The 25315-nt window shown below is 50.1% G+C and overlaps 1 protein-coding gene across 1 annotated transcript; it reads right to left on the bottom strand.

The window, feature by feature from the left end:
* Nucleotides 1-4191: 4191 nt before the first annotated feature.
* CYB5RL (cytochrome b5 reductase like) lies at nucleotides 4192-19834 on the bottom strand. The gene is made up of 6 exons (XM_065894241.1): nucleotides 19643-19834; nucleotides 18598-18746; nucleotides 15769-15856; nucleotides 12266-12370; nucleotides 8222-8425; nucleotides 4192-4395 (listed from the first exon to the last, which is right to left on the bottom strand). The coding sequence occupies exons 1-6, from the start codon at nucleotides 19832-19834 to the stop codon at nucleotides 4192-4194; spliced, it is 942 nt and encodes a 313-aa protein (XP_065750313.1).
* Between the last annotated feature and the right edge of the window lie 5481 nt (nucleotides 19835-25315).

Raw genomic sequence — 25315 nt, forward strand, 5'->3', positions numbered from 1 at the left:
TTTCTGAAGTACTTTGACCAGGAATATTTAACCTTATTTTAACAAATCTCTAATTATGTAACTATTTCAAACACAGAAAAAGATAGAACATTAATAAAGCAGACAACGGTGAACCCATCACCCAGATTTACCAGATGATCATACTTTGCTGTATTCATTTCAAATATTTACATAGTAAAGTGACACAGATAAAAGCCCTCATCCCATCCCATCTCCCTCCCTTCTCTTTGTCAGAGGTCACCACTATCCTTGAAGTTGGTGAATCTCCTTCCTGAGCATTCGGTATTATTTTGTGTTTTTAAACTTTCCAAATATGGCTATCTTACTGTACCTTTCCTTTTACAATTTGGTTTTCACTCAATCATTATGTTTTTAGGACTTAGTCTATGTTGATACATGTAAATCTAGTTTACTCACTTTAACTGTTGTATGGTATTCCACTGTGAGTCTACACAGAACAGTGCATTTCTCCATTTTCTTACCGATGAACATCTAGGTAGTTTCCATTCTTTGCGGTTTCAAACAGTACAGCAGTGAAAGTCTTTAAACACGTCTCCTGGTGCACCCTCGTGTCACATACAGCCTTTATAACAATTGCAGCACGTACCCCTGCGTGAACTTGGAGAATTGTTTAATGTCTCAGAAGCTCAGTTTCCTCATCAGTAAATTGGGGTAATAAAATAGCGTGCATTTTGGTGACGACTGCATGCTTCAATGTAGGTGAAAAGCCTTCTGCAACCTGTAAAGGACTCCATGAAATGTTAGCTGTTTATCATTCAGGTGTTTGACATCCAGGATGTACTGAGCACCCTTCCACGCTGGGGACACAATGAACAGGGACGACCCCTGATGTGCTCACATGCATAAGAGACCGCTTGATGGGTGCAGCAACAGAAGAACGCACAAGACTCTGCTCAGTAATCCAGCCTGGAGTATAGAGGCAGGCAAGGCTTCCGAGAGGCAATGACACTAAGCTAAGTCCTCTAAAGACAAGGAGGCTTAGGCGAGTGGAAGACGGGAGGGTGGAAGGCTGGCCCAGGCAGAGGGAGCAGCAGATGTGACGGAACTGAAGGACGCAAGAGAACGTGCTTGGAACATAAGAGTTGAGGGGAGGGGTAGTAAGACAAAATGAGCCTGGAGAGGTAAGCAGAGCCACGATGCTGTACCCTGAGGGCAGCAGGGCGCCACTGAAGGATTTAAGCAAGGGAGTGATAGGCTCAGATCTGCGTGTTAGAAGAAGCAGTCTGAATAAGCTCTGGAGAGCTGCAACACTGGCCTCACACTCAACAACTATCCTACACTTAGATCTCATGTTAAGTATTGGGTTGGCCACAAAGTTCGTTCCCGATTTTCCACGACATCTTACGGAAAAACCCGTATGAACTTTTTGGCCAACACAGTGTTATCACTACAATTTAAAAAAATGGGTCTGGCCACAGTGTGAAAGGGGGTGTAGGGGAGAGGCCGGAGGTTGGAGGCTGAGGATGGGAATGCTGCAGGCAAAACATGATGAGGGCGGAACCAAGGCAACCATTGATTTTGCCACCAACACCCTGACAGCATCATCAGGAGAGATGGGCGGAATGGGCCAGCTCACCCTGATTCAAAGAGGTTCATGCTCACACACTCCACCTAGTCCCCTTCTTGGACTCACTTATCATCTTTCGAGGCACAGGACCCAGCCATGAGCTCTCAAGTTTCCGGATGGTATGAGCCCTTTGGCATCTTGGCACCCAGGGCGTGGCTGGGTCTTCACCAATGTCCCATACGGAACCCCACCAGCATCTAGACCGCACAGATCCCACACGGAGTGAGGGGAAGGGGAGGGTGACACATTCTAGGGTAAGAGGGGCTGTTGGTTACCACAGGGAAAAGACAGACATACAAGAACTGCCCCAGACCCCTCACTCCCTAAGTGGGGACCACCTACCACCCCTAACTATGAGTGAGAGGCCTCTACCCTCAGTGCAGTGGTGCGTCCTGGCCTCCCCTAGGCCAGGCTAGAGCATTGCCATCCATTCTCTTAGCGCTCCATACTTCCCTTTTTAGCACACTCATCCCTTTAGAATTACAACTTTAATTTCTGCCTTCCTTGTCGGACTATAAGCTCCCCAATGGAGCCTCCCAGAACCGTACCCACCTTGTTCATTGTTCTTCCCTCAGTGCCTAAGAGACTGGCTCCTAAGAGGTCCTCCAGGAGTATTTGTGAGTATAATCAATAGGACGTACTGAGGGAGGAGAAAGGGTGGAGGAAGATGCAGAGATTCAGGGGCCCTGAGAAAGAAAGTGCCTTGCTCAAGTCACAGGAGAGGCCGAATGAAATCACAGTTCCTGCTCGGGACCTCTGCCTCTCAGGGAAGGGCCTCCCCACTGATTATGCTATGCTGAAAAGAGGCTTTGCAACAGACCAGGATTTCCTGAAGTAGTCCATGGAATGCTGGTCTCAAAGTGTTCTCTAATTAAATAAGCTTAGGAAACTCTGGGTTAAACAAAATGGAAAACGTTTCTTCACCACTGGACTTTTCAGAGCCTTTAATATGCTGGTGTGCACGTGATTCCCGGTGAAGGTCACATGCAGTATTCCCCACATCTATTTGACCATGGAATTCTGTCTGTGAAACTTGGTTTCAAACCTTTGGCACCATCCCCCAACTGCTTGCCATAATTATTTATTGAACATGGCACAGCAAGGAGATTTGTTGCAACTTTTTGGGCAGTGCAGGAAAACCCTGTTTCACAAATGAAAATGACTCCAAGCTCCAAGATATAAATGGGATAAAAACAAAACTGTTCTGGTCAGGAGGGGGCCTGGAGATCCCACCTGGCCATTCCTTCACTGCTGTCATGCCAGGAACTGTAGTGTCCTGCAGAGCCCAGTTTAAAAATCACTGGTACAGAACTCTGAGGACAGAGCTGACATTAGAGACCTGGTTTCTGACACTGGCCTTGCCATGAGCTGTTTTACCTTGGCCAGGTCACGTGGCCTAGCTGGGCCTTGGTTTCCCCATTGATACAATGAGTCTGGTAGATGGGATGCTTTTTGGAGTCCTGAGCTTTAATCTCGGACATGATGAGGGCTGTGATTCTATGACTGCAAAATTCCAACTCTACGATTCTATGGTTCTTTGATTCTGAGATTCCACGGCTTAATATTCCAACTCTGGGACTGCCTGTAGCCAGCCTGAGCTGCTGCAGCATACCGGAGCCCAGGCTACAGAAAGCAGAACGCAAGAACTGCGGTGTGCTGTCCAGGATTGCTAAGTTCCCTGCGGAGGGCATGCCCCATGAAGGATGGAGGGGGTGGGGTCTGGAGGGGGGGGTGCCTCAGAAACAGCAGCAGCTCAGTGGGCAGAGCAGGGAGAAGGACCCAGGTCTCCGGACTCCGGCTCTATCTTTAGATCTCCATAGCAACCATCACCAGGGCGCTGCAGCTGAAGGCATGGCTGAGCTGGCTGCCTGCAGGAGGGAGGGGCATTTGCTTTCACGGCTCTTTTGCTGGGGAAAGGACTCTGGGCTGGGCTCTTGAGCCAGGAAAAGGAGACTGAGAGTGAAGCCTTTTGCAGCACTAAAGACCTGGTGCCAAAATAAAGGTAATCTAGGGCCCCACCTTGTTCTGAGACATGCTCAGGTCGCAGAACCCACGACCTTCATTGTGTCAGGCTCACGGCACTGGAGGTACATACAGCAAGTGCCTCCTCTAGCCTCCGCTATGGTCATTCCCTAACCAGTGAGCACCTCATCTGAGCCAGCCCTGAGGTCACAAGAGACACACATCTCCAGGGAAAGCAGGCTTTGGCACAGGCATGACAGGGCAGGGCCCAGTGGGAGCCCCTCTCAAACCCTTGAAGCTGAGGAACCAGGAAAGCCCCTGCTAGTCCTTCTCCTGCCAACTCCTACCCAGCCAGGACCTGGCTCCCTCCAGGGAGTCCTCCCTGACTCCCGGCCCGATACTCTCCTCCCCAAGGTTCCTACAGCTCCATCTCCCTCCTCCCAGTAGGATGGCTGCTTGAGGGAGTCAGGAACCGCGTGGGGTGGATGAGAAACGGAGGTGTGCAGAGGTAAAGACATTTGTCCCAGGTCACCTGGAGAGTTAGCAGCAGTCTTCCATTCATGTCTTTGGATTCCAGTCTGTGTCCCTTCCTGCATCCCAGTGCCAGGCCCCTGGCCTGAGCTTTAGAAGGGAGGCCAGGCCTAGAAGAGGAAGTAGGAGTCCTCGGCCAGGCCTGCGCTCAGCAAGTACCCGGCCACGTCCTTGGTAAACTCGGCTGAGCCACAGACCAATGCAAACGGCTTTCTCCGACAGGAGCCGACCAGCTCTTCAATCAGGTCCTGGCCCAGGCGGCCAAAGTGGGTCTTGTCCCGGTAACTCCAGGGAAGCTGCTCTAGGGAGTTCTCCTGGGAGGATGAGAAACAGTGGGGGTGACTACTGGGGGTCCTCAGAGTTCACATGGTCAGCTCCTCTCTGGCCAACAAGGACACTGAGGCAGAGGGGGTGGGAAGCCAACCTTCACCCAACCCCACCACGGGCCAGGCACTTCCTCACACTGCGACTCAAATCACCCTCACAGAAGCCTGTGGGTAGGTAGTTATCCTCCACAACAGCTGATGCACAGGGAGGAGGGATGCCTCTCAGGGCACACAATGACACAGGGGCAGCAGCAGGACCAGAACCTGGGGCCACTGCACCTGTCACTCTGGAGGGAATGTTTTCTCACCATGACTGTGGGTCTCCTAGCATCTTTCCAAGGTTATCCATCACCATCACCCTCGGAGCATAACTTTTGTTCATTTAAGATTTCAATTAGCTTGTTGAGTTAACAAATGTTTACTGAGTGACTCTGTGCCTGGCCCGGTGCTAGGCAATGGGGATACGGCAGCTGCCCTAAACAGACAGGGTTCCTGGCCCCATCTGGCTGTGTGTATCAGAGATCCCGGGCTGCAGTGCCCTAACCAAGAGAAGGGTTTATTTCTCTCACATGAAAAGGCTAGAGGTAGTATTCTGGGGGTGTGCAATGCCCCAGGCTCCTTCTCTTTCTGCCTCTCTAGACTTAGCTTGTGGCTTTCATTCCCAGGGCCACAGAAGAAAATCTCCACTACTTGGAAGAATATCTTTTAAGTAAACATTTTATTGGAGTATAACATATGTATAAAAATCGTAAAGTTTATATAGTTTGGAGAATTTTAACAAAGAGAAGAAATCATGTAACCAGCGTCCAAAACAAAACAGAACCCGCAACAGAACAGGACTATCATCTCTGCAGACCCTATTGAGATGAACTTCTGGTTCCTGGGGCCAAGCAGCGAGACAGGATGGAGAGAGAGGGGTTGGGGTTGGAATCCAAGCTTTGCCACCATTTTCTGGTGAGGAGCCATGACCTCTCTGAGCTACTGAGATGAGCACAGCGGATGGGGAAGCGCTGAGAGAGGCTCCATGAATGCAGGCCTCAAATCTCAGGCGCACTCACAGAGCTCATCAGACCCCGAGGGCCTCTGGGGGCAGTGCTGTGCTGCTGACCGGGGACACTCTCTGATGCTCTGCGTCTTCTCGCGTGCCCTTCGCGCTCTGACCTGCCCAATGGGCCCTCGAGGGCAGGAACGAGTAGGGCCCGTTGGCCTTGCCCCTCCTTCCCAATGCCCGATCCCCCTAGGCCAGTTAGGTTCAGTGCGGCTGACCTTGACTGTGCACCCAGAGATGCATGGGGTCTGGTTGCTGCTCAAGTGGGGAGGGGACCCATAAACAATGATGATGCAGTGGGGTGGGTGCTAGGAAGCAGAGCCTGGGCCGTGACAGCAGAAACATCTACACCAGCCTGGAGGCTCAGGGAAAGTTCCCAGGATGGAATTACACCTTAGCAGAGAGATGCGAGGGATGAGTGGGCGTTAGGTGAAGAAGTGGGAAAAAGTGTGCCTGGCAGGGGGAACCATATGAGCAGAGACCCAGGAGCCAGAAAAGCACAGAGCACTTGCGACCACAGGCAGACCAGTGACACCAGAACGCAGCATGCAGCCGGAGTGGGCCGGAAGGCGAGACCATGGAGGGCTGGCACATAGCCTTGAGAGCGGAGGGGAGCTAGGGAAGGACAGGAAGCAGGGCAGTGATGTGGTCAGAGCTGCCCTTCTGGCTGCAGGATGAAGGACAAATCATCAAGGAGTGGCTGGAGCAGGGAGATCCTTGATGATGCTGTCGCTATGGCCCAGGCAGCACCCGGAGTGGAGGAAGCATGGACAGGCAGGAGGCACCTCTCACTCCACCATCCCTCACCTTCCCCAGCTATTGACAGCCAGCCCACTCGCCTGCCCAACCGCAGGGCACTGGCCTCATCAAAGCCCCAGCCCAGGGTAGAAGGTCCCCTATTGCTTGTGAACTTTAACTCTGCCCTCAAGCCCGGGCTCCAATGCCATCTCCTCTGTGAAGCCCTCTCTGCTTGCCTCCAGCGCCCTGAACACCCTCCACAGCACCTATCCCTGTGCTGTCTTACACTGACAAGCAATAAGAGCATGGCCTCGCCACCAACTTGCTGTGTTACCTTGGGCAAGGTTCTTAACCTCTCTGTGGCTCAGGTTCCACATCTATTAAAAGGTCATGATGGCAGTAAAAGCCTCCTAAGATGGTGGTGGGGATTAAATGAGTGAGTACACATGAAGAGCTTAGAACAGTGCTAGGCACAGAGAAAGTGCTCGATGAAGGGGAGCCCTTGTCAGCCATCTCCGTGGCTGTCTCCACATATATAGATGAGCACCTGGAGGGCAGTAAGAGGTCATCTTCATTTTTATTTTTATTTATTAAAAAATTTATTTTTGGCCGCCCTGTGTGGCATGTGGGATCTTAGTTCCTTGACCAGGCACCGAACCCCCGTCCCCTGCAGTGGAAGCACAGAATCTTAACCACTGGACTGCCAGGGACGTTCCATTTTCGTTTTTAAATCCCTGGCACCTGGCACATGGTGGGGGAAAGGAAGGCTGGCCAACCGCCAGGGCAATTCTGCCAGGTGCCTGCCTTCCTGCCACCTTCCCCGACCAGCTCTTAGGTAGGGCTGAGCGTGCTCCCGGCAGGAGTGGCCCTTCCCTCGCCCCTCTCCCCTCGGCTGTACCTTAGCCCTCTGCTTCATCCCTGACCTTGGGCACTGCTGTCGCTGCTAATGGTCACCAAGCACGACCCTCTCGGTGTTCACGCCACAGAACGTTCTGCCCCAAGCACAGGCCTGTGGACTCTGGCCCCGGAGACCTCAGGACCTCTGGTTTCCTGATACCCTCCCCTACCCAGCCAAAATGTCGAGGATCATGTAAGTCTTTAGGGACACTCTAAAGCTGTCTCAAGAGGAAACTTATGACAAGGGTGCTCCAAAGTACAGGGTAATGAGGCGGACCCTGACCAAGAGAATGGAGGGGAGGCACCAGCAGGGAACCTCAACCCAGGGCGTGCAGGAAAGAGAAATAAAGCTACAGACTAGGCGAAGGCCAGTGAACAAAGATAGCTGAGGGCCTGGCTTGAGGTAAGGGGCAAGACAGCCCTCTACACTGCGGCCCTGTGGGGAGGGCCCAGAGGGGTGGCTTGAATGAATGGAGGGGGTGGGGAACCAGAGGGAAGAGGGCTCAGGAGGCAAAGCTGCTTCCAGCTAGAGTGGCTGTAACTTGGAGGATTTGAAAGCAGCTTTGTTCCCAGGTGGGAACAAGGTGATGTGGAAAAGACCCTAACAAATGCAGTGAACTGGACCCGGTTTACTCCACCAGCCATTGCCCGGGTGAGTGCCTACTCCATGCCTGGTGCTGTGCAAAGCATTGAAAGCGTGGTGATCCAGACACGTGGTCCCTGCCTCAAGGAGTTATCACAGCCAGAGGACGTCTGTGCCTGGCCCACTGATTCTACAACCAGGCCCCCCGCCCATACAACAGAGGATGCCAGAGGGTGGATGGCAGGCAGCAAACCATGGTGGGTGAGAGCTGGCGCTCTGGAAGCAGACAGTCTCGGGTTCGTATCCTGGCTTCACCCTGTCTGGCAGCACGACACCAGCTGGTGCCTTCACCTCTGAGCGTCAGTTTCCTCATCTGCATAATGAACACGGCAACACCTGCCTTCCTTGCCAGGCACACACTGGGGGTTCCACCAGTGGCAGGGATGACTATTACGGCACAGGGCAGAGAGCCCACAGCATGTCCTCAAGACAGGTGCAGGGGACAGTAGAGTCTCAATCAGGGAAGGAAATCATCCCCCTGGGCTCACCTGGCTGAGTACAAAGAAGGTGCGGACATTCCAGAAACGAGCCTGCTCCCGGAGGAAGGTTTTCAGGTAGATGCCCTCAAAGGTCTTGAAGCAGCCGACCAGGGTGATGAAGGTCTCATCCTCTGCGTTGTCTGTGATGCTCTGCAGGATGGGCACCATGGGGGCCAGGCCAGTGCCAGCAGCCAGCATGAGGAGCTCACCATACTAGCAAAGAGGACGGTATATGACAGGGGTGGGCTGGGAAGGGGTCTGACCCCAGCCATCCAGTACGGGGGCTTTTCTTGGGCTTGTCTGAACTGGATGGCACTGCCCTTCCTGGGTGTCCCACCTATCTGAGTTCACCTCTCTACCTCCTCCAGAAAACCATCCTTGCCTGTGAAAGGCTACAGCTTATGAGGTCTATGGAACAGAAATCATGGAATCTGGAGGCTGAAAGGGAACCTGATGGTGCAGTCATCCTGCAAGTGGCTTGGCTGCCTTCTAAAGCATCCCCTCGGGATTCTGCTTACATAGTTCTGCTGATAGGTAGTCCACTACCTCCCAAGGAAGTCTGCTCCATTACAGACTGACTCCCCTTGCCAGGGAAGGCTTCCCACCTGACACTGAGCTGACACCTGTTCCCACCAAAGCTTGGCTCTCCCACTGCCATCCCAGCCCTGCCCTCCAGGCTGCTTCCTCTGCCCCGGGGCAACCCTGCAGAGATCGGAGGCCCCTGGCTTGGACCCTGAGCCTGCTCATCTCTGGACTAAATGAGATACTATACCTCAGTGCCTGGCACAGAGAGCCAGGCAATCAAAGTGAGCTCCCCAGAGGCACCTGTTCCATCAGCTCCCCATCACCAAACCTGTTTCCTGGCTCTAGGCCTCTTTAAGATCAGTGCCTAGAAGGTTAGTGCCTGACCCGCACAGTGAGGTATTCACCGACATCCTTCTAGAGATTAGGCCCCTGTGCGCAGTCTGAGTGTTCACCAGCTTTAGTGACAGCCACTGCACACCACACTACTGCATGGAATGCTTCCTGGACTATCAGGAGTCTGGCAGATCTGCAGGAAAACCCCCAGTCACGCGATCTGGGCACGTTCTTTCACCTCTCTGAGCCTTGGTTTCTTCACTGGTAAGAAAATAACAGCACCTCCCCAGAATAGCACCTATCTCAGAACTGTCATGAGGATTAAAGAGATGACATAAAGTGCCCGGTATGGGACTTCCCTGGTGGTGCGGTGGTTAAGAATCTGCCTTCCAGTGCAGGGGACACAGGTTCGATCCCTGGTCCAGGAGGATCCCACATGTCGCGGAGCAACTAAGCCCGTGCGTCACAACTACTGAGCCTGTGCTCTAGTGCCCACGAGCTGCAACTGCTGAGCCCGCATGCCGCAACTACTGAGGCCCACGCACCCAGAGCCCATGCTCCGCAACGAGAAGCCACCACAGTGCAACGAAGAGTAGCCTCCGCTCACCGCAACTAGAGAGAAAGCCCACGTGCAGCAACAAAGACCCAATGCAGCCAAAAAAACCGAATACATAAAATAAAATAAATTCTAAAATAAAATTTAAAAAATAATCAAGTGCCTGGTATGGAGCATGGGGCTTAATACAATTAGATTCCTTCCCTCACTGAGCCCTACTGCTAGCCCATCATCCTGTCCTGTGTTCATTCTCTCCCAGCCTCCCAGTCACGGGGTGTGCCACGCTCCCCCTTTCTCCCATCACTGCTCAGGCTCTCCTCTGGGGAGCCCTCTCTGAGCCAGGGGCAGGTGAGGGGTCCTTCCTGTGTTCCCACAGCCCTCTGTGCATCTCTCTTCACACTTGTCACACTGTGTTGTTGTCATTTATTTGTGGGCCTGTCTCCCCATCAGACTGTGAGCTTCTGGAGGACAGGACTCATCTGACCCACCTCTGAGCCCCCAGGGTCCAGCACTGGCCTGGCCCTGGGTGAATACCTATGATAGTCTGTGGAATGTCTCAGGGCTGACGTGATCCATCTGCATTGAAGATGGCTGCAGAGTGGCAAGACTGGGCTGCATCCCAGCATCCTCACAGGAGCAGAGCCAAGCCGTAGCCACAGTTTCAGCAGCCAGGTGTTCATGTGTGACACACCATGTCTTTTCCCTCATGGCTGGGCCCTACACCCTCCCAGACAGGAAGTGCAGGGCTTTCCAGTGGGGTCTGTGGATGCCAAGGTAGTAAGGTATGCCAAGGTATGTCCAGGAAGATGGCCTGCAGGTATTCTTTATTTCTTCTTTTAGCTTCTTTATTTATTTATTTTTATTTAAAAAATTTATTTTGCCTGTGCCAGGCAGCATGCGGAACACCCCCGACCAGGGATCGAACCTGTGCCCCCTGCCAGTGGAAGTGAAGAGTCTTAACCACTGGACCACCAGGGAAGTCTCTTTTAGCTTCTTTATATCTGCTGAATTTTTTTTTGGTAATGAACAGGTACTGCATTTGTAGTAAGGAAAATACCAATAATAGCTATTTTTAAATAAAACAAAAAGAATGGACCCACAGACATAGAAAAAAAACTTATGGTTACCAAAGGGGAAGGGAGAAGAGGGATAAATTAGGAGTTTGGGATTAACATATATACACTACCGTATATAAAACAGATAACCAACAGGGACCTGCTGTATAGCACAGGGAACTATACTCAATACTTTGTAATAACCTATAAGGGAAAAGAATCTGAAAAAGAATAGATGTATATGTGTGTGTGTGTGTGTGTGTGTGTGTGTGTGTGTATACATATATATGTATGTATAACTGAATCACTTTGCTGTACACTTGAAACTAACACAGCATTGTAAATCAACTGTACTTCAATTAAAAAAAAAGAATGGAGAGGAAAAATGATTTGTTCTTTTCCATTGTTTTTGTTTTGCTTTGTTTTCCTAATTATAAAGGTAACAGGTACTCATTATGGATAATTTGGAAAACATAATGAAGAAAATAAAAATCACCCATAATTCCACTACCCAGAGCTGCTAACACTTTATTGCTTTTTTTAAAAAAATATTTTTTCTGGGGACTTCCCTGGTGGTCCAGTGGTTAAGACTCTGCACTTCCACCACAGGGGGCCTGGGTTCAATCCCTGGTTAGGGAACTAAGATCCCACATGCCATGCGGTGAGGAAGGAAGGAAAGAAGGAAGGAAGGAGGGAGGGAGGGAGGGAGGGAGGGAAGGAAGGAAGGAAGGAAGGAAGAAAGAAAAGGAATTCTTTAAAAATATATATATATTTTCTGTGCAATTTAACTTAGTTTCCTAACATTGTATATTCAGTTTACCTAGTGTTTGTCACTTGATCTTACAGCTTAAGCATTAACATCATTTATAAACATAATTTTAAAATCCAAAATAATAGTCTATCACGTATCTGTAACCCAGTGTACTTAACTGTTCTGTTGTTGGATGTTCAGTTGTCTCCAACTTCTTGCTATTATAGATAAAGCCGCAATGAACATGTGCAAGAGGCAGCATTTTGGATTCTTTCCATAGGACAGACTTCAGAAGTGGAAGCACTGGGTCAAGGGTGTGAAGATTCCTAAGACTCCCAGTGCATACTGTCAAACTGCTTTCCAGATATGCACCAACCGATGAGAAATTACTGATTCTTCCTGGGAATGTCAGGGGAGGATGTGAACATGCCGTGAAGATGAGGGGAAGAGCCTTTGGGTTGGGAAGCAGGGGGTTCCCAAGCAGTGAGACACAGGGTGTATTTAGGGAGTGGTCTCATAGTCTTGTAAATGGAACGTGAAACTGGAAAGATATCTGAGAGTCAGATGGCATAAGGACCCTAAATACCTAGCTCATAGTCTGAATTTTTCCAAGCAATGGGCAGGCAAGGATGGTTCTGGAACATGGGCAGGCAGTTTTGTTTCTTAGTGCCTATTCCCACCTCCTCCCATGTCCAACCCCAAGGATACTCTTGGGATTAGGTTTGGGCTCAAGAAGAATGGCACAGTGAGATTCTATGGCCTGAAACATGAGAACCACATTCCTGGAAGCTAAGCTGGGAGGGGTCTCCTGAGGACTCAGTGCGGGCACTGACCTGGTTTGGTTTATAGAAGAAGCCTCCGAAAGGTCCTCGCCAGAAAGCCGTGTCTCCTGCTTTCCAGGACTCCACATACTGGGACATCAGCCCTGTCTGGTAGCACTGGGAGGAAACGAAGGGAGACCTCATTAAGACAGGCACATGTTGCCAATACAAACCACATCAGCCTCGAAAGTGGAGCCCTTCCTGCACTCCCAGTGCTTTACACGTGTTGTGTCATTTAATCCTAATTATCCATGAAGTTGGTACTGTCGTTCCCTGTTTTCAGATGAGGCCAAGAAGCTTACACAGAAGGTAAATGGTAAGACTGGGATGAGAATCCATAAGACCTACGGCCTTAACTACAGAGGTCTCAAACCAAATAACTACAATGGCCATGTGGGTAACATAACTGAGTGAAGAACTGGGTATGAGATGATTGATGGCAACTAACAGTCTCAGCATCAGGGAGACAAGAGTGAGTGGTGGGGACTACAGTAAATTGGTGAGTGAATACTCTTTCTAAAGGAGGAAACCACTCTGCAAATTCCAGTACACAGTCCGTGGGGCCAGCGATGCCAGATCTTCTGACTCTCTAAGAGGGGCAGGAAATACATATTTTTGTGAAAATTTTCCCATTTTTGAAATGTTGGCAATTAATTCAAAATTTTAAAACACTGTGCAGGCCAAGACCAAATATATTTATGGGCTGGAGTCCGCCTCATTTGCAATCTCTGCATATCCCTGCACTGTCTTCTGGCTGGATGAAAAAAGTGAAGATTGTGGAGGGGATTCTTCCATGGGGGAAGTGCACACTGCCCTGACCCTGTCAGGCACCAGGCTGGGGCTGCAGGGGAGACAGCTGGACCTTAAGCTCCATGGAGGCAGCCAGTGCCTGAGTCATGGAAAGGACTTAAACATCTGAATGAATGAATGAATGAATGAATGAACCCAGATTCAGGCCCTCCCTTTAAGGAGCTCACAATCTAAGAGGGACCTAAGTCTCAGACATATAAAAGGTAGAGACCACCCAACCCCCCGTGAGAAGGATTAAGTGCTAGGAGAGCCCTGAGGAGGTGCAGTCACTTCCAATGGAGTGGGATCGAGGACAGCTTCCTGGAGGGGAAAGCTAAGCTGGACCTTGAAGGCTGGGTAGACTCAAACTCACTGGGGATGTGGGAAGGAGGGCAGAGAGAATTCTGGGCATCAGGTGTGGTATGGTCAGGGGTAAGACAGCCCAGGAAGGGTGTCTGGAGAAATTATAACCAGGCTTGAAGGAGAGACTGGGCTTTGGTCACCAGACATGCTTTTGAGCACCCACAGCTACTTCAGGCACCAGGCTGGGGCTGCAGCCTTCCTGGGGCACCACATGCATAAAGCAAGGGAAGTCTTCCGCTTACCTGAAGAGGTCTGGGGAGGAGGCTACAGTTTTTCTCCTAAGTTGCTGGAGGCTGTATTTCAGCGCACACCTTGTTTTGCGGCCCCAGTCTCGGGAAGGCACAGCCCCAGGGGTGGCCTTAGGGGCCCTATGGCACAGATAGCACTCAAGGAGAAAGGAAGGATTTTTCTGTGCCTCTGGCACCCACACGGAGCCTGGCACAGAGTAAATGCTCAATACACACTTGTTAAACAGAACTGACACTGAACTTGTTCTTCCACTTGAGATCATATCACCCCAGGGACCTTGGGACAATGACATCATCTCTCTGGGCTTCAGTTTCTTCATCTGTAAAATGGGGAGAATATGATCTACTCTGCAGGGTGATTATGAGGTTGAAACGAGATAATTAAAATAAAGAGCTAGAAGCAGTACCTGGTGCCCAGAAGGTGCCAGAGAAATGAGAGCTCCTCCTTTCCATCTACATGGGAGGGTAAACCTTACAAAACCCGCCTGCCTTCCCAATTTGCAAAGACATTTCCAGATCTTCCCAGCCAGCGGCTTAGGGATAATTAAGCATCTCTCTAAAGAGAGGCTTTCCGGTAAACGAAGGAGAAAATCAGCCTTGCAGCTGGGAGAAATCCAGCTGCCCTGAAGAACTGTCTCCAGGCTTACCCTTTCAATAGCAACACACCCAGACAAGCAGCTTGGGGAAGCAGGCCATTTGGAGAGGATTTGTGGAATCTCCCAGACAAACAGTTGCGTGGAAAAGGGATCCCATCCAAGCTTATGTGTGAGGGAATAAATACTCCAGCTCTGAAGGCAGGCGGGGATGGTTGGGAGCCAGAGACAGTGCTGGGGACCTGGAGTCAGAAGGCCAGGGCTCACCTTCCAGCTGTACTTCTTACTACCTGGGGAGCCTCAGGCCCTCCTGGGGCCTCAGTTTGCTTATCAGTGAAATGGGGATAATTCCTGTCCTACAAGGGAGACAAAGGATGTGAAAACTATTCCTAAATATAGGTGTCCCCTAGGATTCCGTTTGGGAAATGATCTAGAGCTATGTATTAGGCTGACCCATATGAAACTGCTGTTTCTGTGAGTCGAAAATGTTAGCATGTCAGTAATTTCACGCAGTTCAACCTAATTGTTTTTGCACATAATTGGACCTTCATGACGTCTTATACATTTGTTGCCTATTCCTTGGGTCTCTGGGATATTTTGCATCCAGCCCACTTTGTTCATCTCATCTCTGCCAATTTCCCCACCCATCTCGGCTGCCCCTACAAGCAACTCTCCTCCCGCCACTCAGATTGGGTACAGTTCCCAGAAGACCCTGCTCTATTTCACCCCTCCCTGCCTTCGGTTATCCGTCCCCCTGGAATGCCACTGCTAACTTGTATTCCTCCCTCAAGGCCCAACTCAAATGCCCCGACCCCTGCCAACCCACCTGTGAGATGATTTCATGTTACTTTGGCCCCCAAGGTCCTCCATGTCCCATCTTTTGCCTACAAAAGTGTTCCAGGACAAATGACTAACAGTTCCCCAAATCATGCCTCCTTTGCCACTGTACGTGCCGATACAGCACTCAGAGCTTCCTTCCCACTCCTGAGCTTAAACATACAGCTCAGACACACAGCTTCATCTGGGAAGCCCAGCTCACCTTCCCTGCAGCCCCAGCTGCCCTGAGTTGGGTTGAGGCCTCCTGTCACAGCATCTACCACCTTGTACTGTCCCAGTCTGGCCCCTGTCTGAGGGCGGGCACCGTGTCTGACTCTCCCTGGACACCCGTGCCCAGCACACAGTAGGTGCACATGACTTGGTTCCCCTTTTCCCGGCTCAGTGCTTACACTTCATCAATAGGGAAGAAGGTGAGGAGGAACAGCTTTACTTTTCTCAGTCCAAGCCTGTTTTCCATAAAATCTATCAGGAACATGCCCTCTGTTGGTGGACCAGTAGCCTCCTTTCCCCAGGAGAGGAGATGAGAAAAGGTCTCTTTCATTGTCCTTGCTCTTCCCTCAAGCCAGCCTCCTCCCATGTGAGCGCTGGCTTTTCCCATGTCACAGGGCAGTGCCCCACCCTGACCAAGCTGGCAAATGGAGGTCCAGTCCACAGCCTCTTAGAGCATCCGTGTGAGTTGGCTCACCTTGATTAAAACTTCAAAGTATCCTTTTGCGTTGGCAGGGCTGATGGGCGTATAGGCTCTCTGAATTTCTAAGCCATCTACTATCCCTCTGGGAAAGAGAAGCACTCAGTCAGGCAGTCAGCCAGTTATTCAACAAACCCTTAGAGTACCGAATCTGTGCCAGGCTGGTGAAAGTGAAGGTGGGGGCCCAGTCATCCCCAGTGGTCCTCATTGAGGGGCAGGCAAGATGGAGCAGAAGAAAAGAGCACTGGGCTCCCCCCACTGCCACGTGCTGGCTGTGAGACCCTGGGCAGGTCATTTAAACCCTCAGCTGCCCCTTCTGTAAAATGGGGACAACTGTCTATGCCCCTGCTGTGTAGCTCCACAGGGGTCACAGATGAAAAAGTGCTTCAAAAAGTACACTGATGGGCTTCCCTGGTGGCGCAGTGGTTAAGAATCCACCTGCCAACGCAGGGGACACGGGTTCAAGCCCTGGTCTGGGAAGATCCCGCATGCCACGGAGCAACTAAGCCAGTGCACCACAGCTTCTAAGCCTGTGCTCTAGAGCCTGCGAGCCACAACTACTGAAGCCCGCGCGCCTAGAGCCCGTGCTCCACAACAAGAGAAGCCACCGCAATGAGCAGCCCGCGCACCGCAACAAAGAGTAGCCCCCGCTCACTGCAACTAGAGAAAGGCCACGCACAGCAATGAAGACCCAACGCAGCCAAAATAAATTAAAAAAAAAAAGTACACTGATGATGTGAGCTATTTTAGGACATCACTGGGGTTTTTCCTGACCTCTCCTCGACCACAGAATGATCAAGATAAAAATAACTATATTTAACAAGCGTTTAACATTTATCAAACACGACCACATGCCAGGAGCATCAGAAGTGAAAGGATCCTCAAGGGTGCCCTAGTCCAAAGCCTGACCCCATGCATGAATCCCCTCCAGGGTTATCAACAAGGGGGCCAGGAGCACGATCGTGAGTAATAATAAGAGCAGCCATGTTGTAGTAAATGCCTATGATGCACCAAGTATACTATATGCAGTATCTCATTTATTTCAAACAATAACCAAAATGAGGAAACCAAGGCTTAGAGAAGGGATGTCACCTGCCTGAGGTCACACAGCTAGAATTCATCTGTAGCTGTGTCTGCCTCCAGGTCTGGGTTCCTTACCACTACTCAGAGCTTCCCTGGAGCACCTAAGCACTCCTCTCTTGAGCCCTACTATGTACAAAATTTTCTTCTTTGAGGTATGCAAAGATTAAAAAGGCCTGTCCCAATGTATCAAAAGTTGGGCAGAAATATTCAATAAATGCTTACAGAAAAAACAAGGAAATAACAAACAGAACATATGGCATGGCTCGGATGCAAAGGGCACTGTGACATTTGCTATGACAGGGGTAAAAGTGACAGGCACTCTCACCTAGGGAACCTCAGAAGGCCTTGAGCTCAGAAGGTCTTAAAGGACAAGCAGGCCACTAACAGGTAACAATGGGCAGGAAGTAAAGTAATTCCAGGCAGAGGGAACAGCCTGCAAAGGCTTAGAGGTAGGATAATGTAGGGCAAGCCAGGAACTGGCGAGTGGACCTCGGGGCTGGAACAAGGGGCACGTATGGGGGTGGTTGGGGGGGTGTGGAGAAGAACTTGCTGGGCAAGGAGGCTGGGGCCTTGGGTTACAGTGTCACTGGGGAGGCACTGTGGAGTACCAGAAGGGGGCTGAATGAGGAGGGATGTGGTCAGCTGCATGTGTTAGGAATGTCACTGGAGTGACAGAGAGGGGCCAGACTAGAGGCAGGTAGTTCTGGGCATCCCTGACTTATGGATGGAGGGTTGCTTGGGGCTGTGACCTGTCCTGTGGCCCCTCTTGTCCACTGGAACAGTGACCTTTAAGGACCGTCAGCCAGGCCACAGGCCAGAACAAGCTGGGCACAAACACCAGGGGTCAGTGCGAGGCAAGTACTGGCTAGACTTTCCGTCTCCTTTGATGGCTCTGCCTCCTCTTGCCAACACCATAAATGCTGGAGTTGCCAGGGTTCGGTCCTACCTCCCTCCCTCTTTCCATGCCCCACATGCTCCCAAATGCCATCCATAACAATATACCTGGATGATTCCCAGATCCACGTCTGCAGCTCAGATTTCTCTGCTGAGCTTCAGACCCAGAGAGTAAAATGCCTGGCAGTCACCTCCATCTGGAGGTCCCAAAGGGTCCTGTCCCTGTGTAGGTGGAGGTGGGGATCAAGGTGGGAGAAGAGTACAAAAGTAAGCTGGAAGGAAGAGGGAAGTTCAGAGGAATGAAGGGTGTAACTCAGGAGGCGGGCTGTTTGGGTTTGAATCCTTATTAGCTGTGTGATACTGGGAAACTCCCTTATTTTCAACAACAGTGTCTTCTCTATCATCTGGTGCTAATCATATGAGGTTAATACCACAAGCTCTGGAGCCACACTGCTTGCTTTCAAATCCTGGCTCCAACATTTCCTAACTGTGTGATCTTGGGGAAGTTACTAAACCTCTCTGACTTCAGTTTCCTCTGGGGCATGACAATGGTGTCTACCACACAGGATTTTGTGAGGGATGAATGAGCTTATACATATGAGCACACAGAACTGTGCCTTGGATACTAAGTGCTAAAAAAGTGTTTGCTGTTACTGTTATTATTATTTATTATGAAAATGCATTATCTAGTTCAATTCCAAGAGCCCTCTGAGTCATGTATTACTATGTTTATTCTGAAGATGACAAATGGAGGTTTAAGGAAGGTTAAGCAAGTTGCCCTAGACCACACAGCTAGCAAATGGCAGAGCAGGGCTGCAAAGCCTGGGTCCTCCCACTACCTGAGTGTACCGTAGGATGAGGTGCTGGCCAGGCCGCAAGCCGAGCCGGCTGTTCCCAGGTAATGCAAACCGGACAAGGTAGGTGTCCTTAGTGAGTCTGTCCGTGGCACTGATGCAGAAGGCTAGGAAGGTCTCTGGGCTCAGCTTGGAGGGACAGCTCTGCAACGGGAAAAGATTCAACAGCTAGAAGCTGGGACTCAAGAGACATGCAAGCATCCATGGGCATCCTCCCCACAAGGAGAGGCTTTCAAGGCCAATAAGTTTTCTCTGTAATAGCGTAGTCCCACCTTACTTCCCTTTCAGGCTCTAAGAATGCCAGAACACTTTACCTTGAGCTCACCCTGCTCTGAAGCCTTGTATGGCTCCCCTCAGCCCCAGGATAAAGTGCAAGGTCCTTAACTGGACACTCAAGGGCCCTGTGGATGGGCCCCAAGTCTCATTTTATCTCCCAGGCATCAGACACCAGACTTTTCTCTGTACCCCCAAGAATACCTTGTGGCTTCCTACCTGTGAATCTTTATTTGCTCAAGCTGCGCCCTCTATCCAGAACACTCATCTCCAACGTATGATAGACCTACCCATCCTTCAAACCTGCTAAAATCCAGATTTGCACAATTTAGAAATTGATGGGACCTAATGGATGATCTAATCCAATGTCCTTATTTTATATGTGGGGAAACTGAGGCCTGAGTGGTAGTGACTTATTTGTACAAGGTCACACCATGAGCAGGGACTCAAATTCATGTCTCCCAAGTCTCAGGCCACTGTCCTTAATATTCCACCCCACCTCTACCTCCTCCGGGAAGCCTTCTCTGAATGCCACGACTCACAGATCTCCCTCTCCTGTAAAATGCCCACACCCAATTCACTCCTGGGACCTCCCCTCGCCACCTGCCCCATGCCCCATTCACCAGCTCAAGGCCAGGCTTTGAACCTGGGTCAGTCTGCTTCCGTTAAGCTCACTCTTTTCTCTCTGCTGTACAGAGTCAGAGGAAGCTTCCGCGAGCAGGTACACTGCACAGGGCTGAGGCCAGGTGGACGCTGCTCCCCCTCACCTGTGTCTCTTCTCCACTCAGCAGGCTCCTGTCCTTGCTGGCTCGGGCTGCCTCCCAACTTGCTAGGTCTCGCTGGTAGAGGTCGAACACGCAGGGTGAGCAGCCACTGCCGCAGCACTGGGAGGGCAAGGGCTCCACTGGCCGAAGCTGCAGCCAGGCTTCCTCATCGTCGTCTTCCTCCCCCTTGTCCATTGTCAGTGGGCCTTGGTCAGGCAGGAGGTGTGGGCAACTGGGTGCTCTTCCCAGAGTAGGCCCAGGTCCTCCTCCCTTGCCAGCCTGGGAGAGGGAAAACATGTGGTTACACTCTGGTCACCTCTATTCCGCTCATTCTCCCTGAGGCCTGCAGGTGCCAAGCTCTGTGTGAGCACTGGGGACAGGGATGAATCAATCCTGGGATCTGCTGCCTGGTGGGGGAGGGAGGGAGACAGGGCACAGTGATCGGAACGGGCAACCATGGTTTCTTGACCTCTTCGTGTGCTCTGAGGACTGCTGGATTAAGATTACATAGAAAATCTCATTGAATTTTAAAAATATTTTAAATGATGAAGTACAACATTTATGTACAACTTAATATTTATAAAAGTTATAAAAATAAATTACAGATAAATTATAAATAAAAATAAATAAAAGAACCCTTTCGTAAGCACCACTCACTCAAGTAGAAAGAACCTTGCTGGCATCCCAGAAGCCACACATTTGTGTTCCTCCCTGATCACACCCCTGCTCCCCATTACCACCACCCTGACTTTTTTTTTTTTTTTTTTTTTGCGGTACACAGGCCTCTCACTGTTGTGGCCTCTCCCGTTGTGGAGCACAGGCTCCGGACGCACAGGCTCAGTGGCCATGGCTCACGGGCCCAGCCGCTCCGCGGCATGTGGGATCCTCCCAGACTGGGGCACGAACCCATGTCCCCTGCATCGGCAGGCGGACTCTCAACCACTGCGCCACCAGGGAAGCCCCACCCTGACTTTTGATATAATCATTCCCTTGTTTTTCCTTAGTGCCACCTTTATTTGCAACCCTATCCACTATTTATCAGGTTGCTTAGTTTCTACCTTTAAACAGAATCATATGAATGCATTCTTCTGTGTCTGGTTTCTTTCACTCACCACTGTTGGTGAGTCACCTATCAAATTGTTGCATCTCATTTAATCTTTACAACAAGGCCAGTCCTGGAGGTGTCATTTTATGGATGGGAAAACTGGGGTCTGGAGAGGTTTAATAACTTACCCAGGGTGACAAAGGTCCCCAGATGATGGCACTGGGACTTTAACTCTGCTCTGTCTGGTCTCAGAACATATTGCTCTTCAATCACAGGAAAACAGGAGGAGGAGGAAGTCATGATGGTCCAGGTGAGAGGTAATGAGGACCTGGACCAGGGGAGCTTCAGGGAGGATGAGAGGACAGCGGTCAATTAGAGAAATCCTGAAGCAGTAGTTAACAGGACACAGAGACTGATGCATGTGAGGTGAGCAGGGGAGGGGGATAGAGGGGTTGAAGGGACATCCAGGTGTCTGGCTTGGATCCGTGGGTGGATAGTGGGTCCAAGAGAAGTTGAGTTTTAGGGGAAAGAGGAAGTGGGGGAAATGGTTAAGTTCAGTTTGAGGTACACTGAGTGCCTGTGGGACATCCAAGGGCAAAATCCAGCTGCCAGTTGGATTAAATAGGTCTAGGTACCTGAGTCTAGAGATGGAGCTCTGGGTAACTGACAACAAGGGAGGGATGAGTGGGTAGAGGAAGAGAACAGGCTGGAGCCTCTGAAGGCCTGCTTGGCTTCCTGCTTCCTGTAGCACTCACTGCACTTGGTCCAGCCCTGGTCACTGTAGGTGCTCAATAAATGCACTTCCAGTGAATGAATCTCTACCCTATAGCATTTCACACTGTTCAGAAATTACATGTTTATGTGGTTTTCTCTTCTTTTGAGACTGTGAACTCCTTGAGGGTAGAGACCTGTTTTTTATTCATTTTATGAACTAGCACAGTGTACATTTAAAAATATGGATGTTATATGAAAGGAAGAAGGAAAGGAGCTTGGTTTCAGGGCCATTAGGTAAACATTGTCTGAAAGAAAGATCAGGGAGGAAAATTTAAATGGTTATGATTTATTTTGAGATGTTTTTGTGAGGGCAGTTTGGGATTTATCAAGGTTCTCTGTCTTCATATGTGGAACTATACAGTTTATATAGAAATAGACTTGGTCATCTCACCTGTAAGGAAACTATTCATTGAAAATTCCACAGGCAGGGACTTCCCTGGTGGTCCAGCTGCTAAGACTCTGTGCTCCCAATGCAGGGGGCCGGGTTCAATCCCTGGTCAGGGAACTAGATCCTGCATACTGCAACTAAAAGATCCCCCATGCCACAACTAAAGATCCCGCACACTGCAATGAAGATCCCACATGCAGCTATGAAGATCCCGCGTGCCGCAACTAAGACTCGGTGCAGTCAAATAAATAAATAAATATTTTTTAAAAATCCACAGGCAAATCAAAGTAAAAGAGGGTCTTCTCTCCCTCTTGTCTGAGAACAGAACTTAGGGGAAGTCTGATGTCCCAGAGCATTATTTGATGTAAATATCACTCCTCCAAAAGCTCCAGTCTTGGACTTCCCTGGTGGTACAGTGGTTAAGAAGCCACCTGCCAACGCAGGGGACACGAGTTCGAGCCCAGGTTGGGGAAGATCCCACATGCTGCAGAGCAACTAAGCCTGTGCACCACAACTACTGAGCCTGCACTCTAGAGCCCGTGAGCCACAACTACTGAGCCCGCGTGCCACAACTACTGAAGCCCATGCGCCTAGAGCTGGTGCTCTGCAACAAGAGAAGCCACCTCAATGAGAAGCCTGCACACGGCAGCGACGAGTAGCCCCCGCTCGCCGCAGTAAGTCTGTGTGCAGCAATGAAGACCCAATGCAGCCAAAAATAAATAAATTAATTAATTTAAAAATATAAATAAATAAAATTTAAAAAATAAAAGCTCCAGTCTTTGATTTCCTCCTATTCATTCCTGCCTCTTAGACACTTACTGCGCAGGGGCTGCTGAATAAGGTGCTGGGACACAGAGGTGACTGACACTCATCTCTGTCCTGGAGGAGTCATTCACTAAACAGATAAGAACCGGGATAAGATAGATGCACTGTCTCACTCAGTCCTCTCGACAGCTGTACATAAGTAGGCCATGCTCTTCCTCATTTCACAATGGAGAAAACTGAGGCCAGGAAGCAGGAGTGGTAAAGTTAGTGCACATACTTGGTCTCTTAAGACTCCAGGCTGCTCTTTCTCCCTGGATTTCTTGCTCTAGAGGGCGGAGGAGAGTGTCTTCATCTCCAATTCCCAGTGCCTGGCACTGGGCTGGCACACAACAGGGACCCAACTTGCCAAACTGCCACGGAATTTTATGGGCACCCTGGAGCTTCCCAAGGGCAGTAGCTTCATTCGTGCATAAAGTGCTAGAATCAAGGTGTGCGCCAAGTCTGTGCAAAAGCAGAGGAGCAAACCACCACACCTACTAGAAGACAGTGAAGTCCTGTTTCTTGGTTACCAATCACTTCCCAGGAGCCCTAACCTTTAAGATCTTTCCCACTTTTCCTGCTTTCCACACCCATTTACACTGGAGCTTCCCATGGGCCCAAACGATGTGCTTCCAGTCTCCCCCTACACCATCAATCAGCACACCTCCCACCAGCTCTGATCACAACAGTCCCCTGCTTAGCAAGCTTCAATAGCTCCCCACTGCCTACAAGATACAATCCAATCTCCTTGTGTGGTGCCCAATGTTCTTCTGATCAAAACTTGTCCAAATTCTCTTACCACTTACTATCATTGGTTTTAGAAGGGTAGTTCCTCTGTGTGCAATAAATCTTTCTCTCACAGAGGAAAGGCTGCTCTTTAGAGGAAAGAAAACCTGGTTCTACTGCTGGTTCTATGATTTCAGGAAGGTTTAGCAGGTTGAGAACCCCTTGAGGGCAAGCAGGTATCTTATTCTTTCTGTATTCTACCACCAAGCACAGGCCTGGCATATGGAAGGCTCAGGTGAGTGGTGAGAACTCAGTTTACATATAAGGTCTGGGAGCCAGGCACAGTGCTAGGTGCTGGGATACAGCAGAGGTTAATAAAACAGGGGCTCTACCTTCACAGAGCTTGCAGCCTAGCTTGGTGTCACATCAGGTCAACCCATTTTTCTTGCATGTTATGTACCAGGTTTGTATTAAGAGTGAATGAGATCTGATTCCCTCTGTATGCTGACTTCTTACTCCCAAAAGGTATTTCAGAGATAAAGTGAGGTAAGTGAAGGAGCCCTATTAACTGTAAACTGCTGTACAGTGTGAGGGTTATTTAGCCTTCTTTGCCGTAAATTTACTTTCTCCATGTTTTACTAATCCCACTCTCCCTAGTATTTTGGAAATTAATAGAGAAGCTGGCCACGTCAGTCATGAATTTTAAAGACCAGGTTCACATCTTCTCTCAGCCTCTACCTTTTCAGTCTAAGAAGCCAGGCCTTGACATGTTGTTGCCTCTGCCTGGATAACACTCCTCACCCTCAGGCCTTGCTTCAAGGTCACCTGCCCTCAGAGCCCTCCCTGAACCACCCCCTTCTCATTCTCTAGAAGGTACCCTATTTGCTTATTCATCACATTATTATGTATTCATTCATTAAACATATATTTACTATGTGCCAGGCACTGGTCTAGGAGCAGGTTTCACAGCAGTGAAGAAACAAAATCCCTTGCACTCATGGATCTTATATTCCAGTGAGAGCGTGATTAAATAAGATCAAAATAGAAAACATGTTATGTTAGTGTTAAATACTGAAAAGAAAAATAACTGGGGGAAAAGGCATATGAAGTGTGTGTGTGTGTTGAAACTGCTATTTATTTACTTTACTTGCTTTCTGTCTGCATCTCCCACTAAACTGTACGCTCTACATCGCACATCTGTTTTATTCACCGGTGTAAACCCGATGCTCAGCAGTGCCTGACACTCAGTGGGCATTTGATAAATACGTGCTGCGCAAGGAGCAAGGTACACCTCCGCCGCTCTGGCCCTGCTTCCAGGAGGCGAAACGCGACATTCCGAGGAAAGGAACTCACTTTGGGCGCTTGGGAGGAGGCGTGCAGTGCAGCGCGGTCGGTGCGGCGCCGGCGTGGTGCAAGGGCCACGCTCAGGCTCCGCGTGAGAATGGCTGGAGAGGCAAGGAAATTTACGGCGCACCCACCGCGCGCCGGGTGCTGAGCTAGTTTAGGCGCTAGTTTAGGCGTTTCTATCGCTATTTTTACAGCGAGTGACTTTAACGCTCAGAAGGAAGTGCCCTGCCCAAGCTAGTTTAGGCGCTAGTTTAGGCGTTTCTATCGCTATTTTTACAGCGAGTGACTTTAAGGCTCAGAAGGAAGTGCCCTGCCCAAGCTCCAATTGCTCGTTAAGCGATCAAGGCTGTCCCGAGTTCAGGCTCGAAGTCCTGAATCTCTTCTCCTAGTCCCCCTGCCCATCACAACCACTCACCTACCCTCCTGCGCTTCCCCGGGGAGGCAGGCAGGGTTCCACCTGTGGGAAATTGCCGACGGCCTGCAGGGTGGGGCAAGACGAGGATGCCCTGACGATGATTGGTTAAAGTGGCTGCCACTCATAAAACGAGTCTCGGCGTTCGGCTCCTTTCGTTCCCAGCAGGCCTTGAGCGCG

Source organism: Phocoena phocoena, chromosome 1 (genome assembly GCF_963924675.1).
Source record: "Phocoena phocoena chromosome 1, mPhoPho1.1, whole genome shotgun sequence".
Classification (NCBI taxonomy): Eukaryota; Metazoa; Chordata; class Mammalia; order Artiodactyla; family Phocoenidae; genus Phocoena; species Phocoena phocoena.